General features: G+C 43.0%; 1 protein-coding gene across 2 annotated transcripts; it reads right to left on the minus strand.

Annotated features, from left to right (window-relative positions):
- Positions 1-134: 134 nt before the first annotated feature.
- On the minus strand, positions 135-9856 carry LOC108936256 (ATP-binding cassette sub-family G member 4-like). Of its 2 annotated transcripts, XM_029250753.1 has the most exons (15): positions 9687-9856; positions 5795-6029; positions 4286-4403; positions 3991-4123; positions 3452-3502; positions 3150-3295; positions 2676-2799; positions 2477-2591; positions 2209-2354; positions 2017-2115; positions 1740-1908; positions 1404-1504; positions 1152-1310; positions 951-1069; positions 135-685 (listed from the first exon to the last, which is right to left on the minus strand). In XM_029250753.1, the coding sequence occupies exons 2-15, from the start codon at positions 6018-6020 to the stop codon at positions 454-456; spliced, it is 1938 nt and encodes a 645-aa protein (XP_029106586.1). In that variant the 5' UTR covers positions 6021-6029; positions 9687-9856; the 3' UTR covers positions 135-453. The 2 variants fall into 2 exon arrangements, with proteins under 2 accessions (XP_029106586.1, XP_029106587.1); XM_029250754.1 differs by lacking the exon at positions 3452-3502.
- Positions 9857-18475: the final 8619 nt, after the last annotated feature.

Consider the following 18475-nt stretch of genomic DNA (forward strand, 5'->3'; position numbering starts at 1 on the left):
GATTAGAAAAAAATATAAGTGGGAAGAAAATACATCATTATCATGTATTTAAAATAATTAATTCAATAAATTGGTCTCCAAGAAATATTCAAATTCTGTCAACATTCAAAACAGTTTATTTACATATATGGGGTTCTGACAGATACAGTACAGAAACATTATCTTACATACAATATATTTCAGTTCTAAGGTATAAACTCTGAACCAGCAACCACAATTCTCTGTGCCAGATCAGCAGCACATTAAATGATTGTATTGATGCTTCTTCATACCATGACATATTACTCGATACAGTCCCACTGAACTGTTTTTTTCTCAACCTTTGTCTAAGATAAGGACAGTCGAGTTGAAGAAATACGTTTCTGATGATTTGCTTGGTTTCTTCCAGCGACCATCTGAGCAAGACAACCAAATCCCACAAGTGTAAAAATCAAACACTAATTGTGGATGTGTTCAAAATGTGACGGCCCACTTGACCTTATAGCGTAGGACTAGAGAAGTAAGCACTCTCAACACCACGAAAAAGATTCCAAGCACCATGAAGTCCACATAAAGCTTGCTGTCATCCACATCCATCAGCTGCAAGACCTCCTCCGGCTTTTGAAACTTGCACGCATCGGTTGGACATTCCAGCTCAGAACGGTTCATTCCATAGATGGACAGGATCACACCTTCAAAGCCATACCTGGTAAGCAGATAGAGGGAGTTCCTGTCTATGAAAGAAGGGGCACATCTGCAAGTTTAACAAAAGCTACTTCCTTTCTGTAAACAGCACCGGTCCTGGATACATGCATCCCTTGCTCATGTCAATATGTAAATGGAATTTAGCTGGAGATTAGCAAAATGGTTAATAGAAGGGAGCATGTATCATTGGCACCTAGCTGATTAGCTCTTCGAAATCCCTGTTACTCCAATGGAACCAAGGTTGACACTTTTGCATTTAGACACACCTGACATAGGACACATATGAGATCCACTGGAGATATTTGGGGATGGTGTCAAAGTTTACAAAGAAGCCGGAGAAGAGAAGGACGGGGATGGCAGTGATAGGACCTACAAAGGTAGCCACCTGAGAAAGACAATAGAAAGGTGTCATTCTTAGGAGTTACGTTCTGCAAGCACATGGTTTAGAGTCAGTGAGCTAGACCTACTTCAAGGGAGGTAGATGCTGCTCCAATCAGAAGCCCTAGAGATTGAGCCACAAGGGCTGTGGAGGTGGACAGAGCCATGAAGAGCAGGTAGCGGCTGGCCTCTGGGGGCTGCCCAGTCATCCAGTAGGCAATGCTGCAGTATATGACGGGGCAGATGATCTGTGGAGGAGCCATAAATACACTAAGCTTGTGTTGATGAGAAGGTACCATTGTAGCCATGCAGTAGTCAAGTTAAGGGGTTTCTCTGCTCACCTGGAATGGAATATCTGCCATTGTCTTGGCCAGGTAATAGGCCTTCAGGCTATACCAGTAGTTGAGGTGCTCCCTTAAGAACACAGACATCTCGAGGGGGACTGCCAAAAACATTTTTCCTTCCATCAATATAAACCTTTAAGCCTTCAAATGGCTGATTTCATAAATAAATATATTATCTGACAAGCATGGTCATGTATAGTACTTCCAGAACTTCATTTTAATCAAATCCTGATGTCTTAACTAGCTTTTTAAAATCTTGAACTCTTCCCCCAACCCCAGTCATGGAAACCACCCTTTTTTATTAGGTTCCACCCATCCACCCTTCCATCTCACATGTCAGCACAGTGGGCATCAGAGCGGCGAACATGAGGAAAAGCATGGAGAAGAAGAGAAATCCGGTGTTATTCAAGACCTTGCTGGCATCATTCCCGATTTGGAAGTACAACAGGCCAATCAGCACCCCAATGCAAATGTGGGATGTCGTCCTGAGATGGGTCAACACCTGGACACAAACATTTAACACGTTTAAAATAATTTGAAACAGGTGCATTGGTCATAAAGTCATTATAATGTGGATGATTACACCATGTGTCTGTCTAAGACTACATACCATATCTCTACAGATGGTGATGAAAGTTCTCTTGAACAGAATGTAGAACTGAGTCAAGGTGCTTGTTGCAAATGTATGTTGCTCAGTATACTCTGAATCCTTGGTAGACAGGGTAAGTGACATGCCTTGTTAGTACAGAGAGCTTTTACAGTGCAATGCAGGAGGAAGCAAGATCATTTCAGTGACACTCACACTGTGACTGTGGGAAAGGCTGGAGGAGGTGAGGTCATTTTTATCAGTGGAGGTTTTCTCCCCTTCTGTTGCACAGAATCCTTTCTGAGCAGCGTCAAACAGCACAGGGTTCAGATCACCATACTCGCCTGAGGCCACTTCGATGACTTAGCAGGGGGCAAAAAGAGAAACAACTCAGATGCCACAAGGTATGCAAAGTAAACTCTTTTGGTTTCAGACAGCTTCTTTCAAACACATTCAGATAGGAAATGCATCCTGGTTCACTCACTGAAATCAGCAGGGTTGTGGTAAGTGGGGCAGTGGAGGCCCAGACCCTTCAGGTAGGGGATGAGGTATGGCACAGTCCCCTGGTAGATGCATTGGCCCTGGCTCAGAATGTAAAGCTAGGGGTGGACACAAACAGGGATGAGACAGAGACACTGGAGACGTAGAGTCTCACAGTACTCAAGGATGGGGGTGACCTTCACCTTATCAAACATCTCGAAGAGCTTGGCGCTGGGTTGGTGGATGGTACAGATGATGGTTCGTCCACCCTGGGCCAAGGACCTCATGAGGGAGACCACCTGGATGCAGGAGGTGCTGTCCAAGCCGCTGAGATCACCCAGGACACAAAGATGGGGGATACAGGACACACTCAAGTACCTTTCAGTACTACAATGCTGTATGAGCTTTTGGAAAAGTCATATGGCAATTTAGAAAGGGTAAGAGGCAGTATGTTTGTGCTTATGCTCTTCTTTTGAGCCTTGAATTCTAGGCTTTCAGAATTGTTGTACAATGGACCCTACATATCTGATGAGGCATCATGAATATTTTGTCAAGTTTTAAAGGGCAATTTTTTCAGTTGTTGAGAGCTGAACACGATTTTACAAACATTTATGGAGGAAAACTTCCTCCGTCATGGGGTCCCCTAATAGCCAAATCCATGTTCTATTTTTTTGTACCTGGTAGGCTCATCGAAGAACAAAACAGGGGGATTGTTGACCAGCTCTAGGGCGATGGCCAGTCGCTTGCGTTGCCCCCCTGAAAGCGAGATGGTGTGGGTGTGAACACACTCCTCTAATCCCAGTGCTGTCAGGATTTCCTTTACCTGGAAGAAACATGCACTGAGACAACTTTGCAGGAGACAAAAGGGACGCAGTTGCATACATGGTATTCAGCAGAACAGAGCTGTGTGACTTCGCATGGGAAGCAATGCTGATAAGATACAGTATTACAGCATACATGCTATTCACTCTCAACTCACCAGCTCTTTTTTCACGGACATACTCTCGTTAAGCTTTAAATTGGCAGACACCTGAATGCAAGAAGGACATTGCATTTCACTACATATTTTGTAAAACTGAAAAATCACAACATGAGACAGGCAAACAAAACAGGCTGTAGATCTTACACACTGTACCACATAATACTGTACTGATAAAATGATGACTGAATTAACACTGCATGAGGTACACATATGTAACCACTAGAGGACAGCCTACTTCTTGTTATGTAACATTCTCAGCATCACAGACAATAAAAATGCCACCACCCATCAATGGAGAAGACATATTTATATTTACATTAATTTACTTACCACACACTTTTCTTCAAAGCAACTTCCAATGAACTCTATGGAGGGTTACCAGCCCACACACCTTATTCACCAAGGTAACTTACACTGCTAGATACACTGCTTACAATGGGTCACTCATCCATACATCGGTGAAACACACTCTCTCTGTCACTCACACACATAGATATAATATAATGAGCATCAGAGCTTGATCTAAGTGATCTTACCATCATGGCTTCTCGTGTGGAAAGGTGTGGCAGCAGCATGTCGTCCTGCATGATGTAGCAAGACATCTTACGGAAAGTACGCAGGTTCCTGGGCTTCCCGTTTACCAGGATCTGCCCTGTCCACCCCCTCTCCCTGCCAGTGAACACATCACAATCAATACCCCAGTGGTGACCTTTGTTCTGGAATAGACCTCACCAAAAACCAGCCAGCCTGCTGGGATCAAACTCTACCTTCACTGCCTGTAGTCCTGAAGCGTAGTTTTTAAAGAGCGTCCATCGTGGCCCCAAAACTCACCTGTACCCAGCCAGGATGTTCATAAGGGTGGACTTGCCGGCCCCCGAGGGCCCCATGATGCCAATCAGCTCCCGACTGCAGAACCTCCCCGACAGATCCTTGAGCAAAGCTTTGTAGCCTGCGAGGGTTGGAGGAGCAGGTACAGATATAACCAACAATACTTTCCCAACACAACAGTTATTGATAATGCTGTACAGTGTCTGTGCCGGAGATCATCAATAGCAATGAAACACCTTTAATTCAGACTATACATAGTCTGCAAAAATGATTATTTATCATTATCTAACATTCCATCATGTACTTTTGTGTGTTTGCAAGCGATAATGTTCATCTAATGCTCTTTCATGTAGCAAAGAAAACAAACAGTAATAACAGACCCATAAATAAGTATCTAAGAGAGATGCTTATTCAGCTTTCTCACACAGAACCATTAAGGCCGTCATTTTTTTCTGTTGAAGACCCTCAAGAAGAACGCAGATTCAGGAGAACTTGTGACAGCGTGGAGGAGACTGGGGATTACAGTGACAGCTCCTGTCTGTAGGTGTAGTTATCTGCACTGGACATTTCTGGCGTGAAGAAGATTGCCAAAAGAAGGCAGCGGTGACAATGCATCAGGGCATGAGGGGGTTGTGGGAAGGAATGCTCATTATAAACACTTGGAGGTAACAGCAATAGATTTTTGAAGATTCTGGGCAGGAGGAAATTATGGCAGCGGTTACACATGCTGCTGTGTCATGGAAAAACATAAGGACTGGAAACAAAAGCAGATCTCCCCATGTTTCACACACACACATAATCTGGAACCGCTTGTCCCATACGGGGTAGCGGGGAGCCGGAGCCTAACCCGGCAACACAGGGCGAAAGGACAGAGGGGGGAGGGGACACACCCAGGAGGGGATGCCAGTGCATCACAAGGCACCCCAAGTGGGACTCAAACATCAGACCCACTGGAGAGCAGGACCTAATCCAACCCACTGCACCACTCCACCCCTGCTCTCCATGTTTCAGAGGACTCAATTTCATTGCGTCAAAGGGAGAAAGAACTTTTGCTTTCACAGGTGAGGTCATTATAAGACCATTAGTGGCAGCAGTGCCAGAATATTAAGCAATGTCTTGCAGTTGTCATACAGTACATAATCTTTCAGAAGGAGCCCAGGCATGAGCAAGGTGCTTTCCCTGAATGCTGCAGGAAAAACAAACAGTTGTATAAATGGGTAAAATTGCTTTGGGAAAAATATTAAACAAAAAATAAAACATAACTTATGTGTTCAGTACCTAATACTCAAAAAATAATGTCCATTTGTGAAGACTACAAAACATTTTTGTAAGAGTTTTCTGTATTTATTCATATATAGACATTTACAGTATTGGCGGATTCCTTAAAAGCACTTCCAATAAAGTTCAAGATGAAAGACAAACGAGGGGTGAGCCCTTACTCCTCTGCAGAGTGATTCATAGGCACAAATGGAAGCCGTTTTAAAGCGTTGACTTCTTCCTAGGGCATCCTACCTCTCTTCTTCCACCAGGGCCCGTCACAGATGGTGTATGTCAGGTCAATGAACTTCAGGTCCACAGCGGAGCGGCGGGGAAGGTGGGAGAAGCGATGGGCATCTGTGATGTGGTCTTCCATCTTTTTCAGGCGTGGTAGCAGCGGTGGCTCCTGGCCACCCAAAGGCCGTATAGCTTTCCCCACGGGAATGGAGACAGCTCCAGACTCCAGAGATTTCTCAGCCATACCAATGTGCTAAAAAGATGGAAAAGGGGAATAATTGTTATTAATTGACAGATTTTATAAATACGCAATATACACACACACACACACACACACACACACACACACACACATTTTCAGAACCGCTTGTCCCGTACAGGGTCGCGGGGAACCGGAGCCTACCCGGCAACACAGGGTGTAGGGCTGGAGGGGGAGGGGACACACCCAGGATGGGACACCAGTCCGTCGCAAGGCACCCCAAGCAGGACTCGAACCCTAGACCCACCGGAGAGCAGGACCCGGTCCAACCCACTGCGCCACCGCACGCCCCCCATATGCAATACAGTAGACATCAAATACTATTGCAGTAGGTTTACAATATACAGTAGAAAAAAAAACTCAAATCTGCATTATTCTACAATTCTTCCACACAGTGTACAGTACATGTCTACAGATTTTTGTGTAACATCGTCAAGTTAATTGCAGGCAGGTGCAGGCACATCTTTTTCATATTGTGACCACTGAATCCGGGCCACAACTTTTGAGTTAAGCAAGTGATGTCGCTACCTTTTTTCTCTGCTCTACTGATTTTTCAATGAGGGTTGGTAGGTTAAGTGTATATCTGGAATTTTCTTACACATCTGGTTGGTTTTCAAAATTTTGCCCCCTTTCTAGTTTACTTTAGAGCTACTTGATAGTAAATTTGACCAGATCTTCCTATAAGTTCTAGTGAAATAGAGCCTGAGAGAGAAAAAAGTGCAATCATAGGTGTGAAATACTAAGTCTTCTAATTTTAATCAATGTAATTAGAATCAGCTTTTTCAGTTCAATAAGGCAAGTTGCCAAAGCGGATTCAGGGGCACATTGTGATGTACTAGGGAAATTTCTGAAGACCTCTGGAGAAAAATCGATTAGCCTTGTCACTCTTACATAACTGTTTCTAAGGCTCTGATCCTCAAATGAACCATAGTTAGAGGCTTACTCCTTGATTGTTGAAACAGTGCAGAATCGATCCTGGTTCCTGTCCCGTCAAACTCTCTTCACAAGGTGCAAAATCATGGAACTCAAAAAGAACTCAAATTCAAGGCAACTGCAGCCATCATACGGGAGGTTAGTGTCACATTGAAGAAACCATGATTTTCTCTTAGTATCTGAAAAAATTGGTCTGTTGGTCACATTGCCATTTCTAAAATGAGTGCTAAAGATAAGCTCAGATTTGGTATCATGGATGAGAGTTATCTGGTAAAACGATACTTGTTCTAGTGAACATCAGCTCTATGAAAGGTGTTTGACCGAATGAGTGGGACAATGTGCAAAAGCTGAATAAAGTGGATGCTGTCAGTACTGAACTTCCCTCCATTTCAGCTATAGAAATAAAACTCACCAATTTAACCATTTGTGTTAATGGCTGTGAAAATTGTGTTGTCGGGATTGATTGGTTGAGCTCTACTTTAAAGGATTTGGTTGAATCACAGGCTCGGTCAACAGCAAAAAGTTGAATTGGACCAAGTGCAATATATAAACCACTGCATTAATCTAAGAATTATGGCTTACCGGAGAATGCTGAATGAAACGCTGCTCTCATGTGCAGGACAAGCTACCTTCCTAGAATATCGGCTAATTTTCCTGATATTTTGCCTACCAATAGCATGTCTGAGGAGCATTCTTATCCACAGTGGCAAAGACATTAAAAAATCCACAGCAAAGAAATACAATATCATTTTTAATGATGATTCAGTGATTGCAAAATCTTTTAAAGAACACAAAGTACCATGTTTTTGCTTCCCCTGTTGACCGAGAAGTGTACACAAAGGGAAGATCTACCTGTTTGACTGCTAAGCATCTAGCGCTGCTTTTCTCTTCACTCCTGAATGCTGACTGGTTCATAAAAGCATTTGATGGAGTTCAATTTCTTCCTGTTCTTTTTCTGCTGCTTTATTTTCAAGTTTTTCTTTCTTTTCTGGTTTCTGTTTTTAAATGGACTTTACTCTTTATTATATGTGCTTTTTACTTGCATGGGGGTTTACACTTTTTACTTTATATGTGAGGGGTCCTGGAGAAAGGGTGCAGTTGGAGATTTAGTGAGGAGTTGGGAGGTGTGATCCTTGCCCGGTACCCATAAAAGAATTGGTGACTAACAGGCTCCCTGGGGGGATGGACAGAAATTTTCTTCATAGCTTACACTTGGATTTTTGGTTCTATTCTATTGTTTCTACTTCATTGGGTCATGTGTTCAGGTTTTCATTTTCATGACTGCACTACTGGGGTTACATTCCTGTTTTAGATTTACAGTAAAATTATTTGCATTTAAAATGACTAGCTGCAATGTTATACTTTAAAGTAGGATGAAATTTGATTATTTCCTTTAGCTTCACCATCCAGTAGCATTTTGTTCAGTATTTTGTTGTGGTTCATACCTGAAGGCCACTAACAAGTGTATTCATGACCTTAAGGATTAAAAAATTAACATTTAATATGTATGATAACTCATATTGAATAGTAGACTTCTCAAAGGTATTTGATCACACTTTTGGAATATTGTAATTTTTTGTCCATGCCTTATGTATTTGGACACATTCATAACTTTGCCGGATTGCTGTTTCTAGGTTGTGGTGGCCCAGTGTTGCTCGCTCACTCAACTTCTGTTAACCACTTAAGCACAAGGTGGTGGGGGGAACACCCCACATAGGACACCAGTCCATTTCAGGGTGGCAACACACACACTCTACAGGCAATTTAGAGTCACCAATTAACCCGGACTGCATCTTTTTGGACTCTGCTGGGAAACCAGAGCACCCAGAGGAAATTCACGACAACAAGAGGTAGAACATGCAAACTCCACACAGATGACGTTCAATTCATACGTATACCCGAACAGCCCAGGCACTGTCAGGCAACAGCACTACCTGCTGCACCCCACCCTCCCTCCAGCGTTGCTGTTTGCAATCAATGAAAAAGAGATACGGACATTTTTGTTAACAAGTTTATTTTAAATTGCATTTTCTTCAGTGTTCTATTTCCTATAATTTCGTGAAAATATTGTTTATACTGGCTGCAATGACTGCAAAAAACATGCTGACAGGAAAGATCTTCCTGAAGCTGTGCAGGAGTGATTTCATCCAACATATTTTTACTATAGCTATATGAAAAATTTTACAGAAGCTACAGTGAATTGTCATACATGTCTATTATACTCTTTGATGTTTGGGGATAAGTGAGCAGATATTGACGAACATCTTTATGCGATAAATTGGTCCCGTCTGCATGGCCAGTATAGTCAGGATTTTATGACGACTGTCTCCTAATAATAATTCAAGTAATAACGGGAGGCCGGCCATACAACAATGCAGCGGGGAAAAGGGGGAAACCTTCAACAGCCATTTAAAAGACTGATCACCATTTAGTAGAAACTTTTTTTTGATAGAAGACATATATTCCCTTCCTGTGTTTATAAAGAGCAAAATTACTGAAATATGGTGGTCTGTCTGGATGAATGCAGCCTGCTTTCTGAAGAACCCAGTGCCAGAGCACCTGGTATGCCACAGGGAAAATGCGTAACATCTGAGATTTACAGCCCATACCCTAAAGGGTAAACCCTTACTGTAAGTCCATAATGTCCAGCTGTGCTTTTCAGCTTCAGATCCTGAAAGGGTTACTTGATACACACAACTACACAGGTGTGACACTTACCTGCCTCTTCTCTCTGGATGACTTCTGGATGTTTTTTTTTTTTTTTTTTTAATTCAAAGATGGGGGGAAAAAGGGCAAACAAGCAGCAAACACTCAGACTTGCTCTTTCTCTCCAACACCTTGTCACTGCGCGAGGTTGGAAGTTTAAGTATGCAGGTGGAAAGTACGACCACTAAGTGTTTGTTAACTGTAGCCAGGCAAATGTGTTAGGGAGTCACGGTAACCAGTTACAAGTGTTTGTTTACAGTAACTGCAATAATTAAGTGAATGTGTTAGGGAGGCATGGTAACCAGCTACAGGTTTTAATGTGTTCCTTCCCCCTTTGAGTGCCACACGCTGATCAGTATCATTTGCTCGTCTCTGCCACTAATCCACTCGTCTAATACAACTCCCTAGTCTGCTTCTGTGCTTGGATCCCATTTCACTCAAGATGCAGTATTATGCTGAATCATTAAAATGTCAGCGAGCCAGTGATTCCCTGGATGTCGGTCAGAGGGAAACAAAAGTGACGACAGGATGACAGAACTGTGTGAGAAACGCACAGTCCATCCAATCCCAGCCCATGGCACGCTAAACATTCACACCCTGTACACACACACGCACACACACAGTTTCTGAACCGCTTGTCCCATACGGGGTCATGGGGAGCCGGAGCCTAACCCAGCAACACAGAGCGTAAGGCTGGAGGGGGAGGGGACACACCCAGGATGGGACACCCTGTACACTGTTAACAAAAGTCAAAATGATATTCCAGTTTCAAAAAACCCTCCACACATTCAAATGAATTAGTCTAATCTGCTTATCAGAAACACTGTGTGATCCTCTAATTCAGGAAAGAGAATTCTTATGTATGGGAGCTTCAATGGCTGGCTGAGTAAGAGTTAATACTAACACCTAGGTGTTAACACCACTTCTGTTTTAATGAGATTGTCAGAATTATCTGGTTTCAAAACACATTCTCCCTGTGCCTGTATGGTTTTCCCCCACTTTCCTCCCATATTCCAAAGTTATGCAGTTGAGATGGGTTGGTGAAGATAAATTGCCCATAGCATGCGAATGGATGAGTGTGTGTGTGTGTGTGTGTGTGTGTGTGTGTGTGTGTGTGTGTGTGTGGTTACCTTGCAATGGACTGACATCCCATCCAGGGTGTACCCCCTCTGCCCTGCACCCAGTGATTCCGGGATAGGCTCCAGACCACCGCGACCTTGATCAGGACAAGGCATTTGTGAAAATGAATGAGAAAAGCTCTATTTCCATATCTTTGACATTACCAATATGAATAAAAAAATAAAAACATTCAAATTAATTACATTCACTTGTGAATAATGTGGAAAAACTGTACTACACCTGGACAAGAAATCCATCTGAACAGTCCAAAGAATGACATGTTTACACAGAGCCATGAATACATTTCCTCTAGAAAGCATATTTCTCTAAAAAAGCACATGGTGGCCAAAAATCACTATATTGCCTTTAATTAATCAATTGTACTACCTGTACCTACTATATTGCTACTGCTTTGCATCATATTTTGAACTTGGATGTGAAAAATAATTCTGTACATTAACTGAAAACAGAATCCAAAAGGGAATAAAAGGCTACACACAAGTGCTACAATTAACTGTTTTATTGTGGAATTACAATTTGCATATACTGTTTATCAAAACGGGGGGTGCGGTGGCGCAGTGGGTTGGACCGCAGTCCTGCTCTCCGGTGGGTCTGGGGTTCAAATCCCGCTTGGGGTGCCTTGCGGCGGACTGGCGTCCCGTCCTGGGTGTGTCCCCTTCCCCCTCCGGCCTTACGCCCTGTGTTGCCGGGTAGGCTCCGGTTCCCCGTGACCCCGTGAGGGACAAGCGGTTCTGAAGATGTGTGTGTGTGTGTGTGTGTTTATCAAAACAAAGATAAGAATTTCACATGCGCAGCAAGGCAGAGTGTCCACAGCGACGAGTCAAATATTGTCAGTCAAGACAGCATCTAAGGAATGGCAGAATCCCCGTTTTATGTTCCATGCTGAATGTTTCACCAGACGGCCAACCTATGTATTGCGTATGCAGCATGAACTGCTTAGTTGCATCTGCTGATGTTGACAATTTCATCTGTTCAAAATGCATGACAAATAATGACTTGGTGCAGAAAGTCCATGATTTAAAAGGGCAAATTAAGTGTTTGATTTGTATTCGAGAGACGGAGAGCTGGCTGAACCCTACTGGTGTCCCGATGCCACCAGGGTGTCAAACTCTGTTGACACTCATAGGCCCAAGTACAGTTAATGAGAAGACTGGGACCCTGGAACACTCTCATGGCAACTGGGTTACCCTTTGGAGTAAATTAAGTAAAGCTAAGTCTAAGAGACGGGTTCCTGATTCTCCTGTCTGAACCAAAAAACAATATTCAGCTCTTAGCAGTTGCCTGTTGAGCTTGAGAATAATAATAATGATAATAGGGATGTGCTTATTTTGGGAGAGTCAGCTGTTTGAAATGTTAAAGTTCAGGGCATGGGGATCAAAGTGTAAAAGTGAAGTGTTTCCCCACACACACATGTCCAGCATCAACGCTTCTGTAAGTTCCCTGGCTGATAATACGGTGTCAGCTCTAATGGTGCATGTTGGTGATAATAATATTCATTATCAGCACTTTGAGGTCTTAAAGAGCCACTTTAGTCCTATGTGAAATAAAGCTATAAGTGTGGGAATCTGGTAGCGTCTGGTCTTTTACCTAGACTGTTCATATGGGACAGTGTACAGTAGACTGGTGTCCTCTAACAGGTGGCTGGAGACACAGTGCCACTCTAATCACATATTGTTCATTAACACACACACACACACACACTGTCTGAAGCCACTTGTCCCAAGCAGGATCACAGTGAGCCAGAGCCTGACCCAGCAGCACAGGGCACAAGGCTGGAGGGGGAGGGGACACACCCAGGATGGGACACCAGGCTGTTGCAAGGCACCCCAAGGGGGACTTGAACCCCAGAGCCACTGGAAAGCAGGCCCTGGCCAAACCCACTGCGCCACCATGCCCCCTCAACTGGGATGATTTCTAGGGAAAGCCTGGGTTTTTCCAGGTGTGATGGTGTACACCTCAACTGGAGGGAGTTCTTCTGTGCTGTCCCAGAACTTGACCCATGCAAGGTTGACTCAGCCAACTTGCAGGACATCTCCTTTAGCTCTTTTTGAGTAGTGATGTCATGTGATGGGGTTTCCTGTGCCTTGTCCAGTGTGGACCTTAGTTCCATAAATGCAAGTGGTACTTGCAGTCAAATGGCAAACTAGCATAAGATCACGCGTTTAACTATAGACTAGTGGTAGGAGCGCTCAAACCAGTACGGTAAAATACATCAGAACAAATACTCTCAATTTACCACCACCTTCAAACAATAAACTAAAATTCTGTCTATTATATCCGCTCACTCACAAATAAAGCTGTTCTGATAAACGATTTAATACTAAGTGACAAGTTCAAGCACTTCTGTCTTACTGCGACTTGGCTCAGCGACTCCGACACGACGATAATATCCCGATCATTGAAACCGCTCTGGATTATTACTTCTATAAATCTCGCTCTGCTCTCGTGGAGATGGAGTCGGCGTTCTTTTCCACAACAATGGATTACAAATAACCCACAGACAGCGTAACAATTTGCCTGGTTTGAAGTCGAAAATGAATTGTATTTATTTACCATCCACCAGAGCCACTCTTCTTGATGAATTTAGTAACTTTATAGCCGATTTAGTCATTACTCATGACTAAAATAATCTTATGGGCGATTTTGTTCACGGCATAGTCGGATTCTCTTTGTTTTATGTCTCTCAAATCCATCAGTTTTCCTCAAGTTATAATCTATACCTGCTGGTGCCGTTTGACAATATTGACCAAAATCGTGCACCATATTGATGAAAATAGTGCTAAATTTATCGATTACATGAGAAAATTTGATTTTGGAATGAATGCAGATCTCGATCAAATGGCTATATATAACGGTGTGGTAAAATTCGCCTTAGAATCTGTGGCTCCACTAAAAAAAAAAAACTTATTCGAACTTAATAAATTCGCCGTGGCTCAACGAATCAACTTGTGTAACAAAGAATGCCATAATTAGATTGTAAATTGCATTTAATTGCATGTAGCCTGGTCCCATTGCCTTAAAAACAGAAAAGCACTAATGCCAGATCCGAACACGCATTAACTATAAATGGTGAAAATCGGAATAATCCTTGTTTTTTTGCCACTAATTACTAATTACTAAGGCCAGTGTAAGGACCTCTGGCAATGATGATATTGTAATGACCCGCATTACTTTCTTTAGGCGGGAAGATGTGTTTGGCGTAAATAGTTGCATTATGGGAAAAATGTGGCATGTAGGCGTACAACCACTGGGGGCATTTCTGGGGGAAATGACAGGGTAACAAAATGCTGGCTTGAGGTGTAGGTTCTGGAGGAAATGAGGTGTGTGTTGTTTTTTAATAATGATTTCTTGGTAAGTTTTGTTGATCAGCCATAGGAAATATAGTTATTTTTAATTTACTTGTAAACTTATTGACAATTGTTTTTAACTGTGTATGATATTTATTTTAATGAAGTTGAAGTTATAAACAAATTGAGTTCTTGGACTGAGAGCATTATTTCCTTGTGTGCCGGGGCTCATTAAAATGTTCGAGATTAATGGGACCGGGAGCGTTATTTCCCTGTGTGCTGATGTTCATTAAAACGTTCGAGATAAATGCTGCCTTTGCGTTCTTCTTCGCCCAATCCTAAATCCATGGTGCTGCACGTCACAATTTTCTGTCCGCGCCGTTTCATTAGCTCCCATTTACTTACTGTAGCGGAAACCACCGTGCTAATTTCCACCATTAAAGGTACTACTAGCTGTCCTTTACGCCCAGTCCGCACTAAGCTACTGAAAGCCTCAGTTTACGTTTTCACGGAACCTATTGTCAATGCCCGTAATATCTCATTTCTTGGCCTTTCGGCTAAAATCGAGTGCAGTACTGTGGTTTTGTTGTCAGGGGGCATAAGAGAGCTTTTCCACAGCACAGCCCTGTGAAGGGCTCTCTACAGCACTTTCAACCTGCCCTTGGGTTGCACCGGGAGATGAAGCCATCGCAGATATTGGTGGGGAGGTCGACGACGATGCAGGCGACGGGAATGAAGACGACAGCGAGGATGAAGACGATCGCTGGGGGTCAGGTGAGGCCATCTCCTCCAGGGAAGCAGCACTATGCTGCTCTCCCTGAGGAGTCGCCCACACGGAAGCGCTCCCCTCAAGCAGAAGAACCATCAAGAGACGTCGGAGCCCCTCATCGAGGGAGCTGCAATGCCGACGCCGGCTGGAGGAGGGTTGGTGGTGGAGGTGGCGGCAGTGGCGAACCCGAACGTGGCGGCGGAGTCAACGAGGGAGGAGATGACAACTGTAAGGGTGGAAGCGACGATGACCTCACCTACAGAAGAGGCGGCCAGGCCCGAGAAGAGCCCTGCTGCCCCGGGTGGATGTTCAGAGGAGGAGCAGCAGTCTGCTAGTAATGCGGCTCCTAGGATGAAGCACACTACTTGCTTGTCGAACATGGCCCAAGTGGCCGCCAAAAAATCCTTTAAAAATGGAAATAAAAAAAATAAAAAGCACAAATAAAAATCCTTGAAAATGAAAATGTTCTCTGTATTTTGGGAACTTTTGTTGCATCGTTACATTCTGTTGCTAAGCTGAGACAAATGCAGCTGCATCATCACACCAATATGGTAGAACACATGCTCAGCAGATGATCTGGATGCAGATACATCCAATACTCTAACTGTAACAGTGAATAATGCTGGGAGAGTCTGCTTGTTCATGGCCCAAAACAGAAGACTGCTCTGGTCATCATAAATGTCCATGTAGCAGTATAGCTGAGCTACAGGACTGCAAGTGATTTTATTATTTCTGATACAATGCAACAGCCCTGACTCACCAGCATCCTCTTCATCTGGTTCATTGTCAAAAGATGTAGTATGCTGCATTTAGGTGTGCTCAACCTCAACCACCTCTTCTAGGACCATATCTAGTGACTAGAAGCAAAAATATAGAAAATAGTTACATTGCAGAGAAAAATGTTATTAAACATTGAAATTAGAGTGTATTTCAAGACAATACTTAGAAAGGCAATAGTTGAAAATTGGAGAAAATTATCTTAAGTTCACTGCCAATGTGTTAATAGGCAGTATATCAGCTTACTCTACTCTGTAAAAAAAAAAAAAAAAAAGTTGGAGCCAAATGAGAGATCCAGTACAGCAGCCTTGACAAAGGCAGGATTGGAAAAGGGTGATGCTTCTTTGCCACCCTTGTGTTCAGCCACTTTGACATTCACAAAACAAATATGCCTTTGAATATCCAATGATGCGACTTTTGAAAACCAAAGACAAAGTTAGTTTAGTAGCACTCTTGCTCTTTGTGTTTTTCTAAGTGAGAGCACACAGGGGACAACAGCACTTACCGTTACTTCCTTCTTACCAAATGTGAGATTTGCTGCTTCTCCAAAAGGTTTTAAAATGCCACCCTGATCTTCAGTTTGACTCCAGTCTCTAGCAGCTTTGTTGTATCCCCCAGCTTCAAGTGCTTTAGACAATCTCTGGTGATTGCAGACATGGACTTCTTTAAGCTGTTGCAATGCTGAATTCCAGTGGGTACCAGGAGAAGCTGCGATAAAGGGTAAATTCCTTCACAGACTCTTCTTTGAATGAAGAACTTGGGCAAGGCACAGAGCTGATTCTTCACACCTTGGAGAAAGCTGAACTCTACTTTAGTCTCTTTAAGCCCACATCCAACAATCAGCTGAAGAATGTGAGGAAAACACTAATTTTTTTTGATTTTGTTCTTGAAGAATGATCTGATCTGTCCTGTTGTTCTGCAGTGAAATTATTCCATATCTCAGCATCATCAAGATTATCTCCATCATTATGTAAGAACACCTGGAAACAAGTAGTAAATTCCTTTTTCATATATACAACATTGTTTCAAATTACATGGTCAATCTTCTTTTTGATGCAGTACATGTCACATAATTTTGTTTTAGGTCTCTTCTCTTTCAGAGAACATGTTGGAGAAAAATCAATTAATCCTTATCGTCCTTGAAACGAGACATGTTGGATTCTGTCAGTTGTGGTAACTCAAAACAAATATACAGCCAAAATTTATATGGCTGTCTTGAGAAATTGCTGCAGAGAGTACATGTGACGAGATTGTGGAAGAAGGGGGGCATCCCAACTAGTTTATTTATAACACACAGTATGTCTTGTGATGCACTTAGGAGACTGGGGTCTTGCCGCTAGAGTTGATGTGATGCTGCACCAGATCAGTCCGGGTACAGTCCTTGACCCTTGCTGCAAAGATATCCAAGAAGGTCTCCAGGAACTCCCTCGGTCCTCTCATTCGAGCTATGCCTTTTATGGTCCCCGGCCAGTCCACTTGCAGCCCGGGCTGTCCTCAACTGATACCTCCCAACAACCTTGCTGTCTTCAGAACAGGGCTTGAGAACAAAGATACTGTGGGCAGTACAGGAAGTAAGTTTCACACAGCCAGCAGGTAACGCCCCAATGTGCAATGCCTACCCACAGTCGGCAATTTTCTGTGCAGTCAGAGAAAACCTAACTGACCCACCAGCAACAGTCTAGACTGCCGTGTCAACAAGTCCAGCACTGAGATTGAGCAATTGTCCAACTTAAAACTTTGCTGCTTCATAAAACTGGGAGAGGGTTATAAAGCCACTTGAGGCACTGGCCATATCGGTGGGAACCTACTCAAGAGACAGTTAACAGTCTAAGAATACATGTATTTCTTTCCTGAGGCATAAAGGCAGGGTGGTGTGTGGTTTGTAACAGATAAACTGAAGGAGCCAAGCCAATAACTGGGAATGAAAAGGTGTTAATTTCAAAGACACAGGTCTACCATATAAATATATGCCTTTATTGTAACCATTTGAACAGAATTCAGTACATAGAACTTGCATGTTGGTGGATGAGAAAGTTGGACAAACGTGAAGAGGAAAGAGATGAGCAATGGTTAATTATGGAATGGAACTTCAGGCCAGCTTGTGTGCTTGGTCCGCTGTGCTGGGGGGGCAAGGTCCTCACACACTGTGCAAATGGTGCAGTTCTACCAGGTGTCACTCAATCACCACTTCGACATAGCAGCTCTAATGAAGACACCACATCATGTGACAAACATAATGCAATTCCTTTATCAATTTCTTGAGGCGAGTCTGTATCTATAATAACCACTAGAAGGGTGGCTGTCTGCAGTTTAGCGTGCACATGACCTGCAACCATATTCGAACACTGCAAAATGCAGTAAAAGAAGAGTAATGGTGGTAACAACAGTAATGATAACAGTAATACCACACAAAGCCATGTTTCATTTTGGTATCAGTTTTCCAGCGCACACATGCAACAATGCAAAGTATATTGCAAATTTAAAAGCAGTTGTGAATATTTCAAGTCCGAAGAAGTTTTCTGACTATCATAGCAAAAAGACAAATGGTGACACCAGCTGACAACAGATACTTTGGCTTTTTTATTATACTGTCTTATAACTATTGAATATATTCCCAAATTATTGAAATTTCCTTCATACCTCCTGCTTCAAGTGTCATTCCCTCCGCTAAGATTAGTCTTGAAAGGTCCTGTCCTTCCAGACATATTGCACGAATTCTACTGTTATTCAAAGAACCAACAAAGGGAATTAGCAGATTGTATACATACATCAGTGTTTTCTTCCTTGGCAGATAGTGGGTCAAACTGTAAGGTAACAGTCAGACAGCA

Source organism: Scleropages formosus, chromosome 4, assembly GCF_900964775.1.
Source record: "Scleropages formosus chromosome 4, fSclFor1.1, whole genome shotgun sequence".
In the NCBI taxonomy this organism is placed as follows: domain Eukaryota; kingdom Metazoa; phylum Chordata; class Actinopteri; order Osteoglossiformes; family Osteoglossidae; genus Scleropages; species Scleropages formosus.

Excerpts from the sequence above, each read along its gene's own strand:
- LOC108936256 (XM_029250753.1), bottom strand. The coding sequence starts at position 6,020 with ATGGCTGAGAAATCTCTGGAGTCTGGAGCTGTCTCCATTCCCGTGGGG. Across the intron at positions 4,404-5,794 it reads GCCCTGGTGGAAGAAGAGAG|GCTACAAAGCTTTGCTCAAG; the intron begins GTAGGATGCCCT and ends CAACCCTCGCAG. Across the intron at positions 1,311-1,403 it reads TGGCAGATATTCCATTCCAG|ATCATCTGCCCCGTCATATA; the intron begins GTGAGCAGAGAA and ends GCTCCTCCACAG.